General features: G+C 42.0%; 1 protein-coding gene across 1 annotated transcript in view; it reads left to right on the top strand.

The window, feature by feature from the left end:
* The window catches only part of msna (moesin a), a 92,021-nt gene that overhangs the window by 37,001 nt on the left and 31,548 nt on the right, over positions 1-23,472 (top strand). Inside the window, exons 3-4 of the mRNA XM_063060911.1 lie at positions 14,322-14,417; positions 21,173-21,447. Of these exons, the coding sequence (XP_062916981.1) occupies positions 14,322-14,417; positions 21,173-21,447 (371 nt within the window). The remainder of the gene's footprint in view (positions 1-14,321; positions 14,418-21,172; positions 21,448-23,472) is intronic.

The following is a 23,472-nucleotide window of genomic DNA, read 5'->3' as shown; positions in this document are numbered from 1 at the left end:
GAATCCTGCATGAGGACTCCCAAATCGCTTTGCAGCTCTGATTTATTTATTTATTTTTTTTGGAATTTTCTTCCCGTCTAGAAAATAGTCCACACCTTTATTCCTTCTACCAAGTGCATGACCATTTACTTCCCTGCACTATATTCCATCTGCCACTTCTTTATCTATTCTCCTAATCTGTCCAAGTCCTTCTGCAGGCACTCTGCTTCCTCAACACTAGCTGCCCCTCCACCTATCTTCATGTCATCCGCAAACTTGGCCACAAAACCACGAATTCCTTCAGCCAAACCCTTGACGTATAACATAAAAAGAAGCCGTCGCAAAACTGACCCCTGTGGCACACCATTTGTCACTGGCAGCCAACCAGAAAAGGTCCCCTTTATTCCCACTCCTTGTCTCCTGCCCATCAGCCAAATTTCTATCCATGTGAGTGTCTTTTCTACAGTATAAACCACTGGCTCTGATCTTGTTAAGCAGCCTCATGTGTCACCTTGTCAAAGGCCTTGTGGGAAAAATCCAATTCGACAACATCCATTGACTTTCCTTTGTCTATTCTACATGTAATTTTCTCAAATAATTCCAGCAGATTCATTAGGCAAGATTTTCCCCTTAAGGAAACCACGCTGATTTTGGCCTATTTTATCTTTTTCTTTTCTAAGTAACCCAGAAACTCATCCTTAATAATGGACTTCAACATCTTCCCAACCACTGTGGGCAGGCTAACTGGCCTGTAATTTCCTTTTTTACTGCCTCCCTCCTTGAAGAGTGGAGGGACATTTGCAATTTTCCAGTCCTCTGGAACCATTCCAGAATCTAGTGATTCTTGAAAGATTATTACTAATGCTTCGACAGTCTCTTCCACTACCTCTTTAAGAACCCTAGGTTGTAGTTCATCTGGTTCACATGACTGATCTAGCTTCAACTTTTCAACTTCCCAATCTTATTCTCTTTAGTAATAGCAAAGATGTGCACTTCTGCCCCCTAACACTCACGAATTTTTGCCATTCTGCTTGTCTTCCACAGTGAAGACAAATACAAAATGTTTATTAAGTTTGTCCACCATTTCCTTCACCCCCATCAATACTTTTCCAGCAGTACAATATCCACTCTTGTCTCTCTTATTCTTTATATATCTGAAAAAATTGATTTGTGTCCTCTTAAATTATTGGCTGGTTTAAACCTTGTATTTTATTTTTTCACAGTGGCTTTTTTTTTATTGCCTTCTGTTGGTTTTTTAAAAGCTTCCCAAACCTTTTAACTTCCCACTAATTTCTGCTATATTATATGCCCTCTCTTTTGCTTTCATGTTGTCTTTGACTTGGTTGCCTCCTGCCTTCAAAATACTTCATCTTTGGGATGTATTTTCTTGCACCTTCTGAATTGCTTCCAGAATCTCCAGCCATCATCCCTGCTAGTGTTCCCTTCCAATCAACTTTGACCAGGTCCTCTCTCATGCCTCTAATTCTCTTTATTCCACTTAATATTAATACATCTGATTTTAGCTTCTCAAACTGCATAGTGAATTCTGTCATATTATGATCACTGTCTCCTTGGGGTTCCTGTAACTTGAGCTCCATAATCAAATCTAGATCATTACTTAAGACACCCAATACAGAATTGCCTTTCCACAATCTGCTCTAAATAGACATCTCGTAGTCTTTCGACAGCTTCCCTCCTTTGGGATCCAGCACCAACCTGATATATTTTACCAATCTGCTTGCATATTGAAATCCCCCATGACTATCACAAGATTGCCCTTTTTATATGCCTGTTCTATCTCTTATTGTAGTTTGTAGATAACAAGCTAGCTACTGTTCAGAGACCTATATAAAACTCCCTTCAGGGTCTCTTTTTTTTTTTTACCCTTGTAATTTCTTAACTCCACAAGGATTCTATATCTTCTGACCCTATGTTACCTCTTTCTAAGGATTTGATATAATTTTTTACCAAAATAGCTACCCCACCCTCTCTGCCTACCTGCTGATCTTTCTGATACAATCTTTCTTGGATGTTAACTTCTGAACTATGATTGGCTTTCAACCATGGCTCATCAATGCCCACAACATCTTACCTGCCATTCTCGAACTCCACTATAAGATCAAGTATCTTATTCTGTATGCTGTGTGCATTCACATATAGCATCTTCACTCCTATATTTATCACTCTTATTGATATGGTCTCCCTGTTACACCTTAACTCATCCCACTGACTGAAGTTTTTCCTTATCATTTGCCTGTACTTCCTCAGGACCACTACACATATCTATATTCTATCTCCAAATTGCACAAGTTTCATTAAAAAGGGCAGCACTGTGCAGGAAGTGAATCCTTGGATCACAGCAAAGACGCGATTTAATTGCCTTTTCTATCAGACTTCAGAAACACGAGAGAGAGAGAGAGTGTGTGTGTGATTTTGCTCTTGCCTTTCCTAAATTGGATGTGGAATGATTGGATATTAAATGTGTCAGTAGGCACTTTATTAGGTACACCCGTACACTTGCTCTCTTATGCAAATTATATGATAGCAACTCAATGCATGGACACCATGGTTAAGTTGTAGTTCAGACCAAGCATCAGAATGGGAAAGAAATGTGATCTAAGTGAAATGACCATGGAATGATTTTTGATGCCAGATGAGGTTGATTGAGTATCTCAAACTGTTGATCTCCTGGGATTTTCACACACAAGTCTGTAGAGTTTGCAGAGAATAGTGCAAAACACAAAAGGCATCCAGTGAGGAGCAATACTTTGTTAATGAGAGAGTTTACAGAAGAATGGCCAGACTGGTTCAAGTTGACAGGAGGGCTGATAGTAATGAAAGTAACCATTCATTCATTATAACAGTGTTGTGCAGAAGAGGATCTCTGAATGCACAACATGTCAAACATTGAGGTGGGTGGGCTTCAGCAGCTGAAGACTATGAATGTGCACTCAGTGGCCACTTGGTGCCTCCTGTATCGAATAAACCTGAGTGTATTTGCTAGTTTTAAATTTGCAGTGGGGTTTCCCTCTTGCCTTTCAGTTAAGGTCAGGATATGAGAATTTCCAGTATATTTGGTGCTGAGTGGGGCAATGTTCATTGTAATCTATTTTTCATCTTCTGTGAATAAGTTAACATCCTGTTCTATTACAGCTCTTGCTTTTCATTGCTTTATGGAAGATGGGGATATGTTACAAAAGTTGGCTGAAGGGAGAATTGGTGTGTGTTTTCCACTTTTTGTTTTATTCCAGATCAAAGCAAACCTAGCTGTTTGTTTGTTGCTTCTCTTTTATAAAGATCTTATCACCAGTAATGCCTCTTATACAATTTTTCATGCCACAATATCTTCCTTTTGGGGGTGGGGAGTGGAAGAAAATAATTCTCAAATAGATCATGTGCAAGGTCTTTGCCCCACTTATTCAGCCTTTCACTGTCTGGTACATGGCGTGTTCAGTTCACTGAAGATGCAAATCTACCTAATCATTGTTAATTTTGTCTTATTTGGCAGTTCGATTACTCAGTTGCTAGTATTCATTCTGAACAGCTTGATTAACATTCTTCCATGTAATTTCCAAATGTATTCAGAAATGTTGTTTTACCCATTTCTATTGAATTAAAATTCTTTCCTGGAGCAGGGGTGATGCCTATCTGTCCTAAAAAGCTAACGGCAAGTCTAGACCATCTAAAACAATACTGGACTCTGCTATTCCCAAAAACCTGCTAAAGCAAACATCTGTGAAATTTACCCTTTTGATATGGCCAAAACTTTTTTTTTCCCTTTCAGTTTAAAAGATTGTTCATGAGTGCTCAAAGTACATAACCATGAATCTTAAAAAAAACACTAATTGAACCTTAGTACACTGCCTCCAAAGGCTCATTTGGAAAGTGCACAGTTTAGGACTGACCTGCTGTTGAACGCTGAGATTCCAGCCATCACCCAGGACATGCTGTCTTCTTATTACTACCTTCAGAGAGGTGGTACAGGAGCCCAAAGATGCATACTCAATGTTTCATAAACACCACCTCCCCTCTGCCATCAGATTTCTGAATGGACAATGAGTACTACCTTATTATTTTTGCACTACTTGTAAACAAATATATAAAAATTGAATATTTCCTATTGTAATTTATACTATTTTGTATTACACTGTACTGCAGCCACAGAATGACAAATTTCACAACATGTATCAATGATAATAAACCTGACTCTGACCTTTTGAATGGCACTGTGAACCACTAATGTAGGTGGAATCTGTTGTGTGCAAGGATTGTGACTCCTTTGAGTGTTAATCACACTATTCTGTGAAATTTTGTCTAATGTGGCGTAGCTTTACAAATCTTCTCAAAGACAACTTTGTGGGCTGAAGGGCCTGTATTGTGGTGTAGGTTTTCTATGTTTCTATGAAATAAAGCCATTTTATGTAGCATTGAATCATGGTAAAAAGCTGATGGGTTCCATTCTGCTTTTAGCCTATATAGTGCAGTAATTGAGTGACTCTCTCAGCATTTACTGCAATATGTAGTCTTCCTCAACCTTACTAAAGCTCTTTGGTTCTGTAAATCAGAAGGGACAGTGGAGCATTTCTTAATTCCAACTGGCCAGAGAAATTAATCACCAATTTGTGTTTACCTCATGATTGCATACAAGCCATGCTCCTGATAAGAGTTCACGACAGATCCAATCTTTGGTAAATACTGAAGTCAACAAGGCTGCTCAGACATTTGCTTATCTTGTTGAAATACTGCACCTTCTCATGGAATCTGTAGAACAGTACAGCACAGGCAAAAGGCCTTTTGGCCTATCTAATCTGTGCCAAACTATTAATCTGCTAAGTACCTCTAACCAGTACCTAGACCATAGCCCTCTCATCCATATACCTGTCCAAATATTTTTGAATATTGAAATCTAACCTGCATTCACCACTGGCATTGGCAACATTCACCACCTTCTGAGTGAAGAAGTTCCCCCTTGTGTTCCCCTTAAATCAGACGTTTCCAACCTGGGGTACACGGACCCCTTGGTTAATGGTAAGGATCCATGGCATTAAAAAAAAAATGTGAACCCCTACCTTTAAACAGTTCATCTTTTTACTCTAAACCCTTGACTTCTATTCTAGTCTCACCCAACTTCAGTGGGAAAAGTCTGCTTGCATTTGCCCCATTTATGTCCCTCATTTTGTATACTTCTATGAAATCCCCTCCTTCTGTGCTCTAGCAAATAAACCTATTCAACTTTTCCTTATAACTTAGGTCCTCAAGTCCCGCCAACATCCTTGTAATTTTCTCTGCACTCTTTCAATCTTGTTGATACCCTTCCTTGTAGGTAGGTGACTAGAATGCACACAATACTTCAAATTAGTCCTCAAAGTTCTAATAAACATCCCTTAGAAGTAAGGCTGATATTTTAAATTAATGGGAAACTGGTTAGCTTACAATGACTGTATAATGGTGAGATCACCATAATTTCAGTAACAGAACTGCAATATGTAAATGATATCTACATCTGCCTGTGTTGCAGGATCAAGTTCCAAGCAATCACTGACTCATTCATTGAGACATGTGAGAGGACAGACCCTGTATTTAATATTCTCAAAAGTCCTTTTGTGGGAGAGTGAGTTGGAAAAGGTTTGTAGCAAGGCCTTTGAAAATGGACCATTCCCATATCGCAGGAGCTATCTCTCAGCAAGGGCAGATTAGACTTGCCAGCACCTTTGTTTAGGGATGGTGGGTGGAGGGAAGTATTTGAAGGTCAAAACCTCAGTCTTGGCATAGACCATTTCTAGTCCATGCCTCAGGAGTGCAGTCCCCTCTCAACAGCAGAGAGAGCTCCACCATCTGAGAAAGAGTTTGTGGTTCACATATCGGCCTCATCAGCACCTCGTCCCACATTGCAGAAGCAAGTCGTAATCCTGAAGGACTGTTTAGTGTAACTAGTGTCTCGATTTAGATTCTCACCTGAATTTGCACTTTATCATAAAATCAGAAATGTAATCAGAACTGTGTTGGAATTCTCCATTTTCCTTTACGCCAATTGAGTATAACTTGTGCTGTGTGTGTGTGTGTCTTTCTTGCATGTTAAAATCTTAGTGTGAATGTGGGATGAAACTTGGAGAGCTTACCATGAGTATATTAATATTTCAGTGCCCACCATTCAATAACATAACCATCTAAGCACTGTCGTATTATTGAGGCTTGCCATAAGTAGAATGTTTTATTTTCTCTCTACATGCAGGCCTTTTCAGCATAAAATGTTTAGGAGCCATAAAAAATTTAACAGCAAAATTGTGCATTTTTAAGGGGGCGTAATAACATTTATAGGAAGTTACTTGGGATTCTATAGATATAAAATTTATAAGGAAACAAGTGAAGACAGCTTGATGAGTGACTGTATGCTTGATTTTGAAGCCTCATGCAAACTTCTTCCAGTACACTGCAGTCCTGATGAGGCATCTCAGCCCAAGGAGGAGAATAGATGCTACCTGAGTTACTGAGCTCCTCCAACATTTTGTGTTGCTCTGTTTTATCAAATCTTTAGCTTAGAATAAAATGAAAACACTATTGGTTGGGGAAACTTGCCAGTTTATCTTGCGGACAGCAGTGCTTGAATTTCCCACTGTTTGCGGTTTGACTTGTATTAGCATTTTACTCAAGTCTGGACACGCTGTGTTTTGTATGGTTGGCTGTTGACAGGGACAGCTTTGCTGCATTGTTACCTGGGCATTGCTTTGAGTTTACAAGTTTCTAGATCATTGCATATGTGATATCTCTAACTAAGCATCTTAAGCAGATGCATTTACTCAAGCATTTTGCATTATCTACCTTGTGCAAACTACCAGCTAGCTAACATCCAAAAAGTGTTCTTTTTGCAAAGCAGTAAGCATTTCCTGCCTTTGTACTTTGGAGTGCCTTGCAAGCTCAATCTCTATGACTATATATGGCCTTTGTACTTGTTGACTACCTCAGCCAAGAATATTAATGTTGTGCCAAAGTGACCACAGACATTCCAGTCTCTTATGTTATGTCTGAATGAAAGTCCTGTGCAGATCATTGGACTTTGATTGCAATGAAACAGTATGAATGACAGATTGGAGCTCATTCAAAACAATAGTGCATTTAACACTTTCTGGTGCCTACTGTGAAAACCGTAGAGCAAAACCTATGTTCAGTAACTGGTTAATTTTTAGTTTTTTTGGAGGCATTTGGATGTATTTTCTGCGGATACTAGACCCCACCCAACTATGCTCTTTTATGAGCCTAGCCAGTGAATGTGCCCAAGGGTACAGTGCAAGGGGAGCATCATGAGGTAGGTACAATATTCAAGATAAAGACGATGCTGCAAATACTCTGCAGATCAGTTGGCAGTTGTAGAGAGGAAGAGTTTGAAACATGGCTTTCTCATCAGTGCTGTTTTTTTAACATTAATACGTCCGTAGACACTGAGGTGCATTGTGTTTCAGTATCTTTCTGGTTTTTTAGATTTTTAGTTTACTGTTGCATCAGTTTTATATTTTTTGAATAATCAGCTGTTCAGATGAAGTGTTACGGTTAAAAAGTACTCATGAGGAGACAGTTTTGGTCCTTTAAGAGTATAAAACTGTTGGATGTAGTCCAATGGAGATTCAGGAGATTACTTCCTGGGATGAGAGATTGTTCTATCAGAAACAGTAAAAAGCAGATCCATGATCTTGGGAGTTTGGAAGAGTGAAGGTGCTCTTAATAAAATAGATGATTCCAAGCGAGCACAAGAGGCTAGATGTTGAGGTGTTTCCAATTATGGGAGAATGAAGTGCAGTTATTTAAAACCTGAGGTGTATAGGTAATTCTCAGAAGATGGTGAATCTCTGGAATTCTGTCTTAGGGTTGTGAAGACTCAGTCAGTGAGGGTACTCAAAGAGGAAGTAGATTACTTTATTGAAAGGTCGGAGAATTGAGAACTACGAAGAATTGGCACAGAAGTGGAGATGAGGCCCGGTGCTGATCAGCCATGATACTGAGTTGCTGAGCAGGTTTGAGTGTCCTACTTCTCTATTCTCTTATGATCTTGGGCGTTAGCTGTGGCAGATTGCTCACTTGCCCAATTGCTGTCATTTGAAGAGTTAATACCATAATCTTGTACAAATGTAAATATCCAATAAGATACAAAATCCCAAGAGGAACAGTGGTCTAGCTGTGGTAAATGAGAAGTTAAAGATTGGATTAAAGGAAGACAATATTTAATGTTGATAAATAATGAGTTTCTCCTCCAAACTGTGATTGGTGTCAGTGTAACAGAGGAAGCCATGCACCAACAAGTCAGTGTGGGAATGGGAAGTGGAATTAAAATTGGCTACTGGAAGGTTGTGGTGTTACTGCAGATGGAGCAAGGATGCTTGGTAAAGTGTCCTGCTCTTGCCTGCCCCCCCCCCCCACACCATTTGCTTCACGTTCACTGTTGTAGAGGTGGTCACACTGGATGAATTAAGTGACCCCAATGGACACTCAAGTGAAGCATCGCCTCACCTAGAAGTACTGTTCAAGGTCCTGAATACTGGTGTGAGAGAAGATAATAGGAACAAGTATAACACTTAGCAGAATTTCAGGAATAAGTACTTGGAGGGAATCGGGGAGGAATGAGGCATGAGAAATCTGTCCCTGTAGAGAGGGGAGGTAAAGATGGTGCTGGGATCCTGCTGGAGACTGTAGAAGTTGTAGAGTCGTAGAGAAGTACAGCATAGTTGCAGAGAATGATGAATGTAAAGGCTTGTGGAGTGGTAAGCTAGGACAAAGGGAACCCTTTCCCTGTTAAGTTGGGAAGGTGAGGTGAGGACAAATGAGGGAATTGGAAGAGATGTGGGCGAGGGCTGCATTTATAATAGTTGAGGGGAAACCCATTCTCAAGAAATAAAAAGGACATCTCTGATATCCTGGAATGGAAACTTTCATGAGAATAGGTGCAGAGACAAAGGAACTTGGAGAAGGGAAAAGCATTCTTGCAAGTGACAGGGGTGGGAAGAGGTGTAGGTCAAGGTAACTGTGGGTGTTAGTGGGTTTGTAAAAAGGTGGTAGTAGGTCACCTGTTTCCAGAGATTGTAATGGAGACATCAAGTAAAGGGGGAGAAGGGTCAGAGATGGACCAAGTGAATTTGAGGGCAGGTTGGAAGTTGGTGGCGAAGTTGATAAAATTGAGCTCCACGTTGCTGCGGGAAGCTGCACCAGTGTAGTCATAAGTGCCATGGAGGGAGAGTTTGGGAGCGTTAACAGTGTAGATTTGGAACGTGGATTGTCCCAGCCCATGGTTACACCTTTGTTTTGGAGAATGTGGAAGAAGCCAAAAGAGATGTTAAAGGCCAGATAGAAGAGGGTGGTGGAGGAGGAGAAGAGATTAAGTTGTTTATCAAGAAAGAATCAAAAAGCCTTAAGGACTTCCTGATAAGGTATGGAGCTGTACAAAGGACTGGACATGGTGGAACTGAGGTAGCCAAAGCCAGGGAACTGAAAGTTGTTGAAGCTGCAGAAAGCATGTGATGTGTCATGGATATAGGTAAGAAGGGACTGAACCAAGGGAGTTGAAAAGCAAAGACACACGTTCAGTTGGGCGGGAGCAAGCAGAAACCAGACCACTTGGGTTTATGGATCATGGGTAGGAAGTAGAAACAGGAAGTGTGGGGTAGGGGAACTGAGGCTGGAGGTTGTAGAGAGTGGACTTGAGAGATAATGTCAGTGAAAGTGTAGGAGACAGTGGCCTGAAGCTTCTCCGTGGGTCTTGGCTCAGGTAAGAGGAGGTGATTTAGTCTCAGCAAAGTGAAGGTCAGTCTGCCACACTACAGTCACACTACACTTGTCTGCATGTTTGATGTAAAGTTGGGATTAGTGCAGAGAGGGAGATGGGGAAACCAGTGCATTCAGTGGGGCTGAGGGGAATGCCCCGTTAGCAGTTAGAGGTGAAAAAATCCAGAGCAGGCAGAAGGTCAAAGAGGAAGAGGAGGGCTGAAGATCAGAGGAGGAGTAATCAGATGAATTGCAGTTCAAAAATCTGATGGAGGGGAAGAAGCTGTTTTTGAATCATGGACTGAAGGTCTTCAGGCTTCTACACCAGCAACTCGACAGACACTTGGAATTGGCTAGAGTTAACATGGCTCTATTAAACCAAATTATGTTTGACAAATAAAGTTTTTAAGGGTGTAATTAGCAAAATGAGTAAGGGAGATCCGATGGTTATAGTAATTTTAACTTTCAGAAGGCCTTTAAGGTGGTGAGGTCTCTAAATGAAATTAGAGCACATGGAATTGGGTGTAATATACCATGTGTTGATGATTGACTACTATGCAGAACAGAAGGAAAAAATAGATCGTTTTTAGTTATGAAGGCTATGATTAGTGGGTACTGCAGGAATTCCTGCTGGGACCTTTAATGTTAATCTACGTTATCAAACATTTGTTTTGGTGCTTTGATATGAAGCTGAATGGTAGTGTGGGCTGGAAGGAGGATGCAGAAAGGCTTTAGGAGAATTATAAACTTAAAGGGTGAGATTGTGGTAGGTGGCAAATAACGTGATGGGAAAATAGATCAATGGGTGTGTGGGTGGTATACAAATAGATAAGAGATTGATACGATGAGCGCTTAAAAAGAGACTCGAGTGTATTGTGCATATAGAATACCTGCAAAGGATTTTAAAGATGTTGCTGGGTACAACAAAGGCAGCAGTGGGAATTGAACCCAAGTCACCTATACTGTAAAGCATTGTGCTAACCACTACACTACCATGTCACCTTATTATGAACTGATAGTTTTATAGTACTGTAGTGGTATTGGTAGTGTTCTAATTTGTTCTACAAATATAATTAAATGGTAGTTTGTCCTTTTTTGTACCATTTAAACTATTTCCATGAAACTTTGTCTAGTTGGGGCAGCTGCCTAACTGGGACAGAATGTACGTGTCCTGATGTGTCCCAAGTAACTGGAATCCACTGTATTTTAAATATTTGTGCATAGTCCTATCAGAGACCTTGAGCTTGGTACCGTCTCTTGCTATTACAATTCAAGTATGAACAGTTGCCGGCCAGAAATTCCATGGGTTGGTGAAGGTGTTGCATCTTTTGAAGAGATTGAGGGTATTCTCCAGGTGTTTGTTTTTTTTCTGAAGTCTGAATCTTGCCAGAGCAGCATTCAGATGGTGAAATGATGTAACCTGACTACTAGAACTACTTGAGCATGGCCACAACTTTGTTTTCCTGGGAGGAAATTTTCTTTATTTCATCTATTCACCTGTTGGATTTGGAGGATTTTAAGATTGGTGCTAATTTTCTAATGCTTTGAGGTGTCAGCTACAGATTGTCTCTGAAGCATACAGGCGGATGAGGATCCAAGAGGCTGCAGATGAAGTTTGGATTCTAGACAAATCAGACTGCTGGAATAGCTTGTCAAGTTGAGCAGCATCTGCCTTGATGTAGGGTCAGGATGTGAAATGTTAACCATCCTTTGCCAGCAAAGTTCTTGATAATTTAAAGGGTGAAAAGACCTGATGGGAGCTGTGTACAGACTTCTGAACAGTAGCCAGAACTTGGGGTACAAATTACAGTGGGAGGTAGGAAACACGTCAACAGGGCAGTGTTGGGATAATTGTGGGGGATTTCAATATGCAGATAGATTGGGGAAAATCAGGTTGGTACTGGATTCTAAGAGAAAATTGGAGAATGCCTCCAAGATGACTTTTTAGGTAAGCTTGTGTTTGAGCCTGCTTGGGGAAAAGCTGTGCTGGATTGGATGTTGTCATGAACCAGATTCGATTAGGGAGCTTTAAGGTTTAAAAAAAAAAGTGCTTAAGAGGCAGTGATCATAATATGATAAAATTCACCCTGCCATTTGAGATGGAGAATCTAAAACTGGACATATCAGTATTACAGTGGGGTAAAGGAAATTATAAAGGCATTAGAAAGGAGCTGACCAAAGTTGATTGGAAGGGGACATTAGAAGGGATGATGGTAGAACAGCAATGAATGGAGATTTTAGGAGAAATACAGAAGGCACAGGTTAGAGACATCCCAAAGAATATTCTAAAGTCAGGATGATGCAATCGTGGCTGATGAGGGAAGTCAAAAGCAACATTAAAAACTAAGTAATAGAACAAAAATTAGTAGAAAGAGGATTGAGAAGCTTTTTTTTGGGGGGGGGGAAACACAAGGCAACTTTAAAAAAAAAAGCCATACGGAGGAAGAAGGTGAAAGATGAGGTAAACTACCCAATAATATCAGAGAATACCAAATGTTTCTTTTCAGATGTTGTATAAAGAATAAGAGAGTGAGAGTACACATCAGACAGGTGGAAAATGACCCTGGAGTAATGGGGGAAAAGGAAATGGCGGATGAACTAAAATAAGTATTTGGCATCCATCTTCATTGTGTAAATCTAGTACAATGAAGATAAATGCAAAATACTTAGTTCATCCGCCATTTCAAGAGTGTTTGGGGCTTAGAAGTGAGTGCAGTTGCTATCGCTAGGGTGAAGATGCTTGGGAAGCTGAAAGGTCTGAAGGTCGATAGGTAACCTGGCCAGATGGACTACAGACCAGGATTCTGAAGCAGGTAGCTGAAGAGATTGTGGAGGCATTAATAATGATCTTTCATGAATCACTGGTTTCTAGCATGGTTCCAGAGGACTGAAAATTGCAAATGTCACTCCACTCTTCAAGTAGGGAGGGAGGCAGGAGAAAGGAAACTGTAAGCCACTTATCCTAACCTCAATGGTTGGGAAGATGTTGGAGTTGATTTTTTTTTTAAGAATGAGGTCTCAGGGTACTTGGAGGCACATGATAAAATAAGCCTAAGTCAGCATAGTTTCCTTAAGGGAAAATCTTGCTCAACTAATCTGTTGGAATTCTTTGCAGAAGTAACAAGCAGGGTAGACAGACAATGGAGAATCGGTCGATGTTGTGTACTTGGATTTTCAGAGGGTCTTTGATAAGGTGCTGCACATGAGGCTACTTAACAAGATGAGAGCCCATGGTATTACAGGAAATGTACTAGTATGGATAAAGGATTGGCTGATTGGCAGGAGGCAAAGAGTGGGAATAAGAGTGGAGCCTTTTTTGGTTGGGCTCCAGTGATGTTCCACAGGGGTAGGTGATGGAGCTACTGCTTTTTACATTACATGGCAATAGTTTGGATAAAGGAATTGAGAGCTTTGTGACAAAGTTGGCAGATGTTACAAAGGTAGATGGTGGGGCAGATGGTGTTGAGGTAATGGAGGCTGCAGAAGGATTTGGACAGATTAAGTGATTGGGCAAAGAAGTGACAGATGGAATACAGTGTTGGGAATTGTATGGTCACGTTCTTTGGTAGAAGGAATAAAAGTGTAGACTATTTTCTGAATGGGCAGATAATTCAAAATCAGAGATGCAACGGGACTTGGGTCCTCGTGCAGGATTCCCTAAAGATTAACTTGCACGTTGATTCAGTGGTGAGGAAGATGAATTCAATGTTGGCATTCCTTTCGAGAGGACTAGAATGTAAACACAAGCATGTAATGCTGGGGCTTTATAAGGCACTGGTGAGGCCTCATTTAGAGTAGTGTGAGCAGTGAGCATTTGATGACACTGGGCTGGACTCTCTGCAATTTAGAAGAATGAGATACGATTCCATTAAAACCCATCAGATGTTGAAAGTCCTAGGTAGAATGGATGTGGGGAGGATGTTTCCTATAGTGGGGGAGTCTTGCACTAGAGGGCACAGTGTCAGAATAGAGGCATGTTCATTTAGAATGCAGATGAGGGACGACTTTCACCAGAGGGTGGTAAATCTGTGGAACTCGTTGCCACAGGCAGCTGTGGAGGCCATGCCATTGGCTGGAGGTTGATGTGTTCTTGATTAGTCAGTGCATGCAAAAATACGGAGAGGAAGCAGAAGAATGTGATTAAGAGGGATAATGGATTAGCCATGATAAAATGGTGGAGCAGACTCGATGGGCCAAATGGCCTAATTCTGCTACTATCTCTTATTGTCTTAGTTCCTCTGCAGCTTTGTTTAAATTTTCTAGGCAAATTGGAATTGTTCTGTTTACTAGACAATAGGCGTAATATGAGATTTATGCTTTTGACTGTGTGTTCACACACTGGTAGTGCACCAGATATAGTGGCGAATTTAGTTCCTAAGAGCTGCCTTCACCCAGAAATAACCAACCAGGTACAAATGCTGTAAATGCCCAAATCCAATAGCACCTGTGGAAATAATTTTCTTTGTCTCCTTTAGGCAATTACCTGAAATGTTAATTTGGATGTTGCCTGAGTATTTATTTGCTGCATTCTTTCCAGCTTGTCTGAAACATTTGTTCTTGCTGTTTATTACAAATACAATCTTTTATTCACACAGGTTGTGAAGACCATTGGGCTGCGTGAAGTTTGGTTTTTTGGGCTCCAGTACCAAGATACGAAAGGTTTCTCCACCTGGTTGAAACTCAATAAAAAGGTATGTGGGAATAACATACTAATGAGTTGTTACTTTGCCAGTATTGTGATAACATGAGGGAAGAAGTTTGCACTGCCCCTCATCTTTATCAATTGAATTTCCTTTTTCCAGAGGAGGTTTGCTCAATGACTGCAAAATCAATGCTACAATATTTATTGATTCACACTGTTTAGTCAGTAGCTTCAAATTAAGTAATCTCCATCCACAACGTATTAGAGCCCTGTAGGTGCTTTCTGGTCCCAGAACCCCACCCCCCCCCATCCCATCCCCCATGTACCTGTGGATATTGCATACTTGGGATGTATCAAATTCAGAACTAACATGAATGTTTTGAAGTTGAGCATCTCAAAACGCATGTTTAGAAAACTTGTGGGATAGGCTTGGTATAAATTTTATCCAACCTATCCTGGCTCGGTGGTTTTAGCAAGGACATTCTAAGTAGAAGTTTTGAAGGGCCCTATAGTTTCATTATACTTTCTGAAATGTACTTGCAGTGGTGTGTACTAAAAGTCAGCCAGCACTTTTCAGCAGTAATCCAGCAGTCTTGTAGAGCAAAACAGGGGCCCATCTAGTTCGTACCAAGCTGTTATTCCCAATGACCCATACTGGACCATATTTATCATGTACTTATCCAAACTTCTCAATGTTTCAAAGGTACATTTAAAGTCAAAAATGTATACAATATACATCCTGAAATGCTTTTTCTTTGCAACCATCCACAAAAACAGAGGAGTGCCCCCAAAGAATGAATGCCAGTTAAATGTTAGAACCCCAAAGTGTCCCCCCCCCCAGCTCCTCTCCCTCCCGTGTGTAAGCAGCAGCAAGCAACGATCCCCCTCCCCCCACCGGCAAAACAAAACCATCAGCACCCACCACTGAGCACTCAAGTGTGCAGCAAAGACACAGACTGGCAGTACCCCAAAGATTATTCCTTCACCCAGTATTTGACATACCACGGGCTCTCTCTTTCCCTAATAAGAGAGAAGGGCATCTCCTTTTCACAGCGAGAGGGGAGACATAACAAATAATTTGCTGGTTTATAATGTTAAAGGTCCATTGTATCACTTTTGCTGAGCTCTGTGCCCAAAAATCTCAGGTCCCTAGGCCTGATCTTCTGACTTCCATGACACACCGATCTGCCGGGACACTGACCTTAAATCCGCACATCTGCAGAGTCATGAAATCTCAGCCCTCTGAAGGCAAGCTGAGCGCTTAGGCCATGCCCTTGGCATGTCGAATAATGGCCAGTCGTGAAACCCTGAGAGTGGGTCCCATTCCTCCAAAGAGCCAAAGTCAACATGTAACTCCAGGTCAGGGTCTTCAAAAGAACCCTGAAAGGGAAAAGTAGAGGTATTACAGATGGGAATAGAGCTCTTTCCGAAGATGCAAGCAAAGAAGTCGCCGTTAGGCACCATTGTCTCAATCAAACCTGCATCCACCATTTCTGCTGACAGCTCACCCACACTCTTGCCACCCTCTGAGTGAAGAAGTGCCCCCTCTGGTTGCCATTAAATATTTCACTCTTTACCCTTAACCTCTAGTTCTAGTCTCATCCAACAGCAGTGGAAAAAGCCTGGACTTACCCTATCTATACCCTTCAATTTTGTATACCTCTATCAAATCTCCCCTCATTCTCTTGTACTCCAGGGAATAAAGTCCAAATCAACTCAGGTCCTCAAGTCCTGGAAACATCCTTGTCAATTTTCTCTGTACTCTATCAATCTTGTTGATAACTATCTTGTAGGTAGGTGACCAAAACTGTACACAATACTCCAATTTTTGCTTCACCAACTTCAACATGACATTTAAACTCCTGTATTCAGTACTTTGAGTTATGAAAGCTAACGTGCCAAAAGCTCTCTTTACGACCCTTTCTATCTGTGATGCCACTTGCAAGGAATTGTGGATCTGTACTCCCAGAACCCTTTGCTCTACTGCACTTCTCAGTGTCCTCAGGACTTTCGGTGCTAAAAGTCCTACAGACTAGATGCACCACCAGGTTTGTCATTGCAATAATATGAATTTGAGTTCACTATGAAAAGCACTGGGGGCTTTCATTCATTATATTTAGTGCATTTCCAGAACTTCGCTTATCCTTGGAGAAGTACTGAGATTGAGCTAATGTTATACTATATGCGTTTAGGGGGGCTGGACAGTGGTTTAGAAATGGAGAATTCCCAAACCTTGAATTATCCAATCAGCTTTGACTTAAATTTGCCCTGTTGTTAATACTCTTCAGGCATTCTGTCCCCTAAGCTATTGATATTGGCAATTTTTCTTGAGTTTCTTCACAATGGTCTGCTGAGGCCTGTTCTGTTTATGCCTGTTTGATTAGTTAATTTTTTTTCCTGAAAATCCACCTCTGGCAAATTAAGATGTGTCGACTTTGAGCGAAGACTTGATAAAACTTCCCCCTTGAATCCTGCAAACGTTTGTATGTATCACATTAATAAATGAGCTTTTCCACTCAGATTGCCTGAGGGGCAAATATGGTTGGCAGAATGTCCTTTTGCTTTTTGTTTATTAAGAGGTTGAGTTGTACACTGGGCTGACAGTGATAAGGTTTCTTCACTGCCAAGCGGGTCATTCCTTTGAGCTGTGAGCCAATCTGGAAGTATTTCTTCTGTGACTTTCTCTGCCTTCAGTAAATGTCAGATCCACTGCTGTTTGGTATGACCTAATAAATGTCCATACTTCAATAAACTGGAAATGACATATTGTCCTGCAGTGGCTGGCAGACGTTTAGAAAGGTGGTTCATTTTAATCATAACCAGAATTAGTAATGACTATTTTGAGCATATAAAGTAATTGCTTAACAGAATATTCTTTTGTTTCTAAAGTATGTGGAAATCCCCTTTTTTGTACTCATTCTCTCTTGTGCTCTTGAATTTTATGTAGTGCTAAGAATTGGGTATTGAAGTGGACAAAATAATAGTTGAGTAATATTTTTTTGAGTAGTGTCCATTAGGTGAGATGCCCAAGGTCTGGCATGTATATTTAGGGTGGATGTTAAGATTCCATGATGTCTTTAAAGAAAAACAGGAAATACGCCCTTTATCTTGGCCAACATTTGGTTGCCCTGTTGCTATATTTGGTATATTACTCGTATAGAGCAATTGCTATATTTGTAGAAACAATTCATACGCATTGAGAATTTCATTCTTGCACTTTTTGAAATCTGGTCATGTACTACAAACACTTATGTCATTTATCTGGGTGTGTAAGCAGCTGAATGCCAGGGCCCTGGCAATGAAATCATGTCCAAACACCATTGTGAAAGAATAGCCTATTGAAATGCTTAATGTATGAGGACTGTTTCGTGTCTCTGACCTATACTCAGTGGAGTTTAGGATGGGGGCAGGGAAGGGAGTGGGGATCTCTACTGGATACTGAAAGACCTGGTTGGAGTGGACATGGAGAAGGTGTTTCCATTAATAGACAGTAGGTGCAGGAGTAGGCCATTCGGCCCTTTGAGCCGGCACCGCCATTCACTGTGATCATGGCTGATCATCCACAATCAGTATCCACTTCCTACCTTATCCCCATGACCTTTTGATTCCGCTATCTTTAAGAGCTCTATCCATCTTTTTCTTGAAAGCATCCAGAGACTTGGCCTCCGCAGCCTTCTGGGGCAGAGCATTCCATATATCCACCACTCTCTGGGTGAAAAAGTTTTTCCTCAACTCCGTTCTAAATGGCCTACCCCTTATTCTTAAACTGTGGCCTCTGGTTCTGGACTCGCCCATCAGTGGGAACATGCTTCCTGCCTCCAGCGTGTCCAATCCCTTAATAATCTTATATGTTTCAATAAGATCCCCTCTCAGCCTTCTAAATTCCGGAGTATACGAGCCCAGTCGCTCCAATCTTTTGACATATGACGGTCCCGCCATCCCGGGAATTAACCTTGTGAACCTACTCTGCACTCCCTCAATAGCAAGAATGTCCTTCCTCAAATTTGGAGACCAAAACTGCACACAGTACTCCAGGTGTGGTCTCACCAGGGCCCTGCACAGCTGCAGAAGGACCTCTTTGCTCTTATACTCAATTCCCCTTGTTATGAAGGCCAGCATGCCATTAGCTTTCTTCACGGCCTGCTGTACTTGCATGCTTGCTTTCAGTGACTGATGTACAAGAACACCTAGATCTCGTTGTGCTTCCCCTTTCCTAACTTGACTCCATTTAGATAATCTGCCTTCCCGTTCTTACCACCAAAGTGGATAACCTCACATTTATCCACATTAAACTGCATCTGCCATGTGTCTGCCCACTCACCCAGCCTGTCCAAGTCACCCTGCATTCTCACAACATCCTCCTCACATTTCACACTGCCACCCAGCTTTGTGTCAACCGCAAATTTGCTAATGTTACTTTCAATTCCTTCATCTAAATCATTAATATATATTGTAAACAGCTGCGGTCCCAGCACTGAACCCTGCAGTACCCCACTGGTCACCGCCTGCCATTCTGAAAGGGACCCATTAATTGCTACTCTTTGTTTTCTGTCAGCCAGCCAATTTTCAATCCATGTCGGTACTCTGCCCCCAATATCATGTGCCCTAATTTTGCCCACTAATCTCCTATGTGGGACTTTATCAAAGGCTTAAGAGAGAGTGTAAAATCAGAGGGCACTACCACTAAATGAAGCAGTGGCTCTGAAATGTGGAGGGATTTCTTCAGCCGGAGGGTGATTAGTCTCTGGAATTTGTTGCCATGGAGGGCTATGGATGTCAAGTCACTATGTATTTAAGGCAGTGATCAATAGGTTCTTGATTGGTAAAGAGTTGTAGGAAGAAGGCATGAGATTGGAGCTGAAAAAAGTCAGCCATAATTAAATGACAGAGCAGACACAATGGGCCACATGGCTGAATTCTGTTCCAATATCTTTATGGTGGAGTGGGTCAAATGAAATTGGGAGGGATAAAAATTAAGGTGATACTTTGGGAAGAATGAGGAGGAATTGCGCTGAGTATGTGATACGATTTTTTGTGTTGCTGTTAAAATGCTGTAGGACAAATAGTCAGATACTAGTTTGATCTCTTTTGCTGTTCTGGAGACTTTTGAGAGGGCACAGAGAGCTCCGGAAATACTTGTGTGAATACACTGTTGAAACTGGGGTGATCCTTGGTGCATGGAAAGTCGAGCTGATTTACAATCTATAAAGGCTTTGCCCTGGACAACAAAACTCTTTTCCAGTATCTGATCAAAATCCAAATATGCATATTTGATCGGCAAAAAGAAGAAAATGGGTGCAATATGAGGAAATTGTTTTGAGTAATAATAGACAAGGTTATTGAGTGCACTTCATGATTGGGTAATGGAAAATGGTTGTAGTCTTCAGAAGAGAAAAGTAAACATTTGAGGTTGTGGGGGAAACAAATGCAGAATTGCTTTGGGTGGGGTAAAAGTAATTTAAGAGAGCAACTCACTGAAGTGATCTGTAAAGGCTGAGTGGTCATGTCCTGAGATATAATTCTATGAAAAGCACAAGTTTTTATCAATTGAGCATCACCTGGTTACTTTGTCATAAAAGGGACTTTGGTATATTCTAGATCATAGTGCTCAATCTTATACACAATTGTATCTTTCTTTTCTAACAGGTTAAAATGATAGCATTTGCACTCTACTGGGTTGTTAACAGCTAGTGCTTACGCCTGTCTGTACTTGGGCATGTAGCTGCTCCTGGTAGAATAGCTAGCTGCAGGATTTGCATTTTGCATAAATACAATTTCTATAGAGTCAGAAAACTGAACTGAGGACATTATAATCCTCAAACAATTGCATTTAAATTATGATTGAATGCTTGAATAGGGATATAATATTTGTGTTGGGGGTGTTACGTACCCCGTAACTGGGTTGCCAAACCAGCAGAAATGGATCACTTAGTTAGAGTCTGGATTACTGGAACTAAGAAAGTTTTATTAAAGAAACAAGCAACACAGTACTCTAATCAAAAGGATAATAAATGCAACAGTTCAGCAATGATAAACACACATGTACACAGAATTAGGATAACAGGATCAATCAAGCTCTATCATTGTCTAGGGGTAAATGGACCAGTTTCAAAGTGACGCAAAGTTCAGTTCAATTGAGTTCAGTTCACAGTAATCACTGATGGACAGTGGGGGAGAAGGAGAGAGAGAGCAAAAACGAATGAATATTCAAACGGCTTCCACACAGACCTTCGATATTCTTCGCAGTCAGCTTTCGGGCGAGCCCTTTGTAATGTCTTCTGAGGTCACCGACTGTGACCCCTCCGTTTCCAGATACGATCGTTTCTCTGCGGTGAACCTGGCAGCCAGGCAAGGGCGGACACACGCCAGGTTCCCGCCGATCGTACCTTTCCACCCTGTGCGTCTATGGCTTGGTCCCGCGACCAGCCCTCCAAAACTCCCATCGACTTGTGGGAGGCGCACCGCTTCCAGGGTCTCGTTACCTCATGGTGTCGTGTGTGTCTTGCCTTAGCGAACCTGTCCCTTTTTATCCCCCTGCTGGGGTATCACCTGTCCATCACTTCAAACAGTTCAGGGTTCAAAGGGGAGCCGATCTTGACAGCTCTCCTTCTGTCCCTTCATTAACATCTCCAAATGCTGCTCCATTGTTTTCCTTATCTCTCTTTCTCCTGAAGACAGGTGGCAGAGCAACTGCTGATCCCACTGGTGCCAGCACAGGACAGTTAACATCTTAATCTGTGTACTCTCGTCACAGGGGTATAATATTTGTGTTTTAATTTTAAATTTCCTTATTTCTCTTTTTAGGTAACCCAGCAGGATGTCCGTAAGGAAAGCCCACTTCTTTTCAAGTTCAGAGCAAAATTCTTTCCAGAAGATGTATCTGAAGAACTAATTCAGGACATCACCCAGCGCCTCTTCTTTCTACAAGTGAAAGAGGGTATTCTGAATGATGACATCTACTGTCCCCCAGAAACTGCAGTGCTGCTGGCTTCTTATGCTGTTCAGGTCAAATATGGGGATTTCAATAAAGAGACCCATAAAACTGGTTACCTGTCAAATGATCGCCTCCTCCCTCAGCGGTGAGTATCTTTGTTTCATAGTCATACTTTATTGATCCCGGGGTAAATTGGTTTTCGTTACAGTTGCACCATAAATATTAAATAGAACCATAAATAGTTAAATAGTAATATGTAAATTATACCAGTAAATTATGAAATAAGTCCAGGACCAGCCTATTGGCTCAGGGTGTCTGACCCTCCAAGGGAGGAGTTGTAAAGTTTGATGGCCACAGGCAGGAATGACTTCCTATGACGCTCTGTGTTGCATCTTGGTGGAATGAGTCTCTGGCTGAATGTACTCCTGTGCCCAACCAGTACATTATGTAAACAACAGGAATTCTGCAGATGCTGGAAATTCAAGCAACACACATCAAAGTTGCTGGTGAACGCAGCAGGCCAGGCAGCATCTCTAGGAAGAGGTACAGTCGACGTTTCAGGCCGAGACCCTTCGTCAGGACTAACTGAAGGAAGAGTGAGTAAGGGATTTGAAAGTTGGAGGGGGAGGGGGAGATGCAAAATGATAGGAGAAGACAGGAGGGGGAGGGATAGAGCCAAGAGCTGGACAGGTGATAGGCAAAAGGGGATACGAGAGGATCATGGGACAGGAGGTCCGGGAAGAAAGACAGTGGGGGGGGAACCCAGAGGATGGGCAAGAGGTATATTCAGAGGGACAGAGGGAGAAAAAGGAGAGTGAGAGAAAGAATGTGTGCATAAAAAAGAGTAACAGATGGGGTACGAGGGGGAGGTGGGGCCTAGCAGAAGTTAGAGAAGTCAATGTTCATGCCATCAGGTTGGAGGCTACCCATACGGAATATAAGGTGTTGTTCCTCCAACCTGAGTGTGGCTTCATCTTTACAGTAGAGGAGGCCGTGGATAGACATGTCAGAATGGGATGTGGAATTAAAATGTGTGGCCACTGGGAGATCCTGCTTTCTCTGGCGGACAGAGCATAGATGTTCAGCGAAGCGGTCTCCCAGTCTGCGTCGGGTCTCACCAATATATAAAAGGCCACATCGGGAGCACCGGACGCAGTATATCACCCCAGTCGACTCACAGGTGAAGTGATGCCTCACCTGGAAGGACTGTTTGGGGCCCTGAATGGTGGTAAGGGAGGAAGTGTAAGGGCATGTGTAGCACTTGTTCCGCTTACACGGATAAGTACCAGGAGGGAGATCAGTGGGGAGGGATGGGGGGGACGAATGGACAAGGGAGTTGTGTAGGGAGCGATCCCTGCGGAATGCAGAGAGAGGGGGGGAGGGAAAGATATGCTTAGTGGTGGGATCCCGTTGGAGGTGGTGGAAGTTACGGAGAATAATATGTTGGACCCGGAGGCTGGTGGGGTGGTAGGTGAGGACCAGGGGAACCCTATTCCTAGTGGGGTGGTGGGAGGATGGAGTGAGAGCAGATGTACGTGAAATGGGGGAGATGCGTTTAAGAGCAGAGTTGATAGTGGAGGAAGGGAAGCCCCTTTCTTTAAAAAATGAAGACATCTCCCTCGTCCTAGAATGAAAAGCCTCATCCTGAGAGCAGATGCGGCGGAGACGGAGGAATTGCGAGAAGGGGATGGCGTTTTTGCAAGAGACAGGGTGAGAAGAGGAATAGTCCAGATAGCTGTGAGAGTCAGTAGGCTTATAGTAGACATCAGTGGATAAGCTGTCTCCAGAGACAGAGACAGAAAGATCTAGAAAGGGGAGGGAGGTGTCGGAAATGGACCAGGTAAACTTGAGGGCAGGGTGAAAGTTGGAGGCAAAGTTAATAAAGTCAACGAGTTCTGCATGCGTGCAGGAAGCAGCGCCAATGCAGTCGTCGATGTAGCGAAGGAAAAGTGGGGGACAGATACCAGAATAGGCACGGAACATAGATTGTTCCACAAACCCAACAAAAAGTCAGGCATAGCTAGGACCCATACGGGTGCCCATAGCTACACCTTTAGTTTGGAGGAAATGGGAGGAGCAAAAGGAGAAATTATTAAGAGTAAGGACTAATTCCGCTAGACGGAGCAGAGTGGTGGTAGAGGGGAACTGATTAGGTCTGGAATCCAAAAAG

The sequence above is a fragment of the Mobula hypostoma genome, chromosome 10 (genome assembly GCF_963921235.1).
Source record: "Mobula hypostoma chromosome 10, sMobHyp1.1, whole genome shotgun sequence".
In the NCBI taxonomy this organism is placed as follows: Eukaryota; Metazoa; Chordata; class Chondrichthyes; order Myliobatiformes; family Myliobatidae; genus Mobula; species Mobula hypostoma.
The sequence above is the reverse complement of the archived record's forward strand: the minus strand, read 5'-3'. Positions and strand labels throughout refer to the sequence as shown.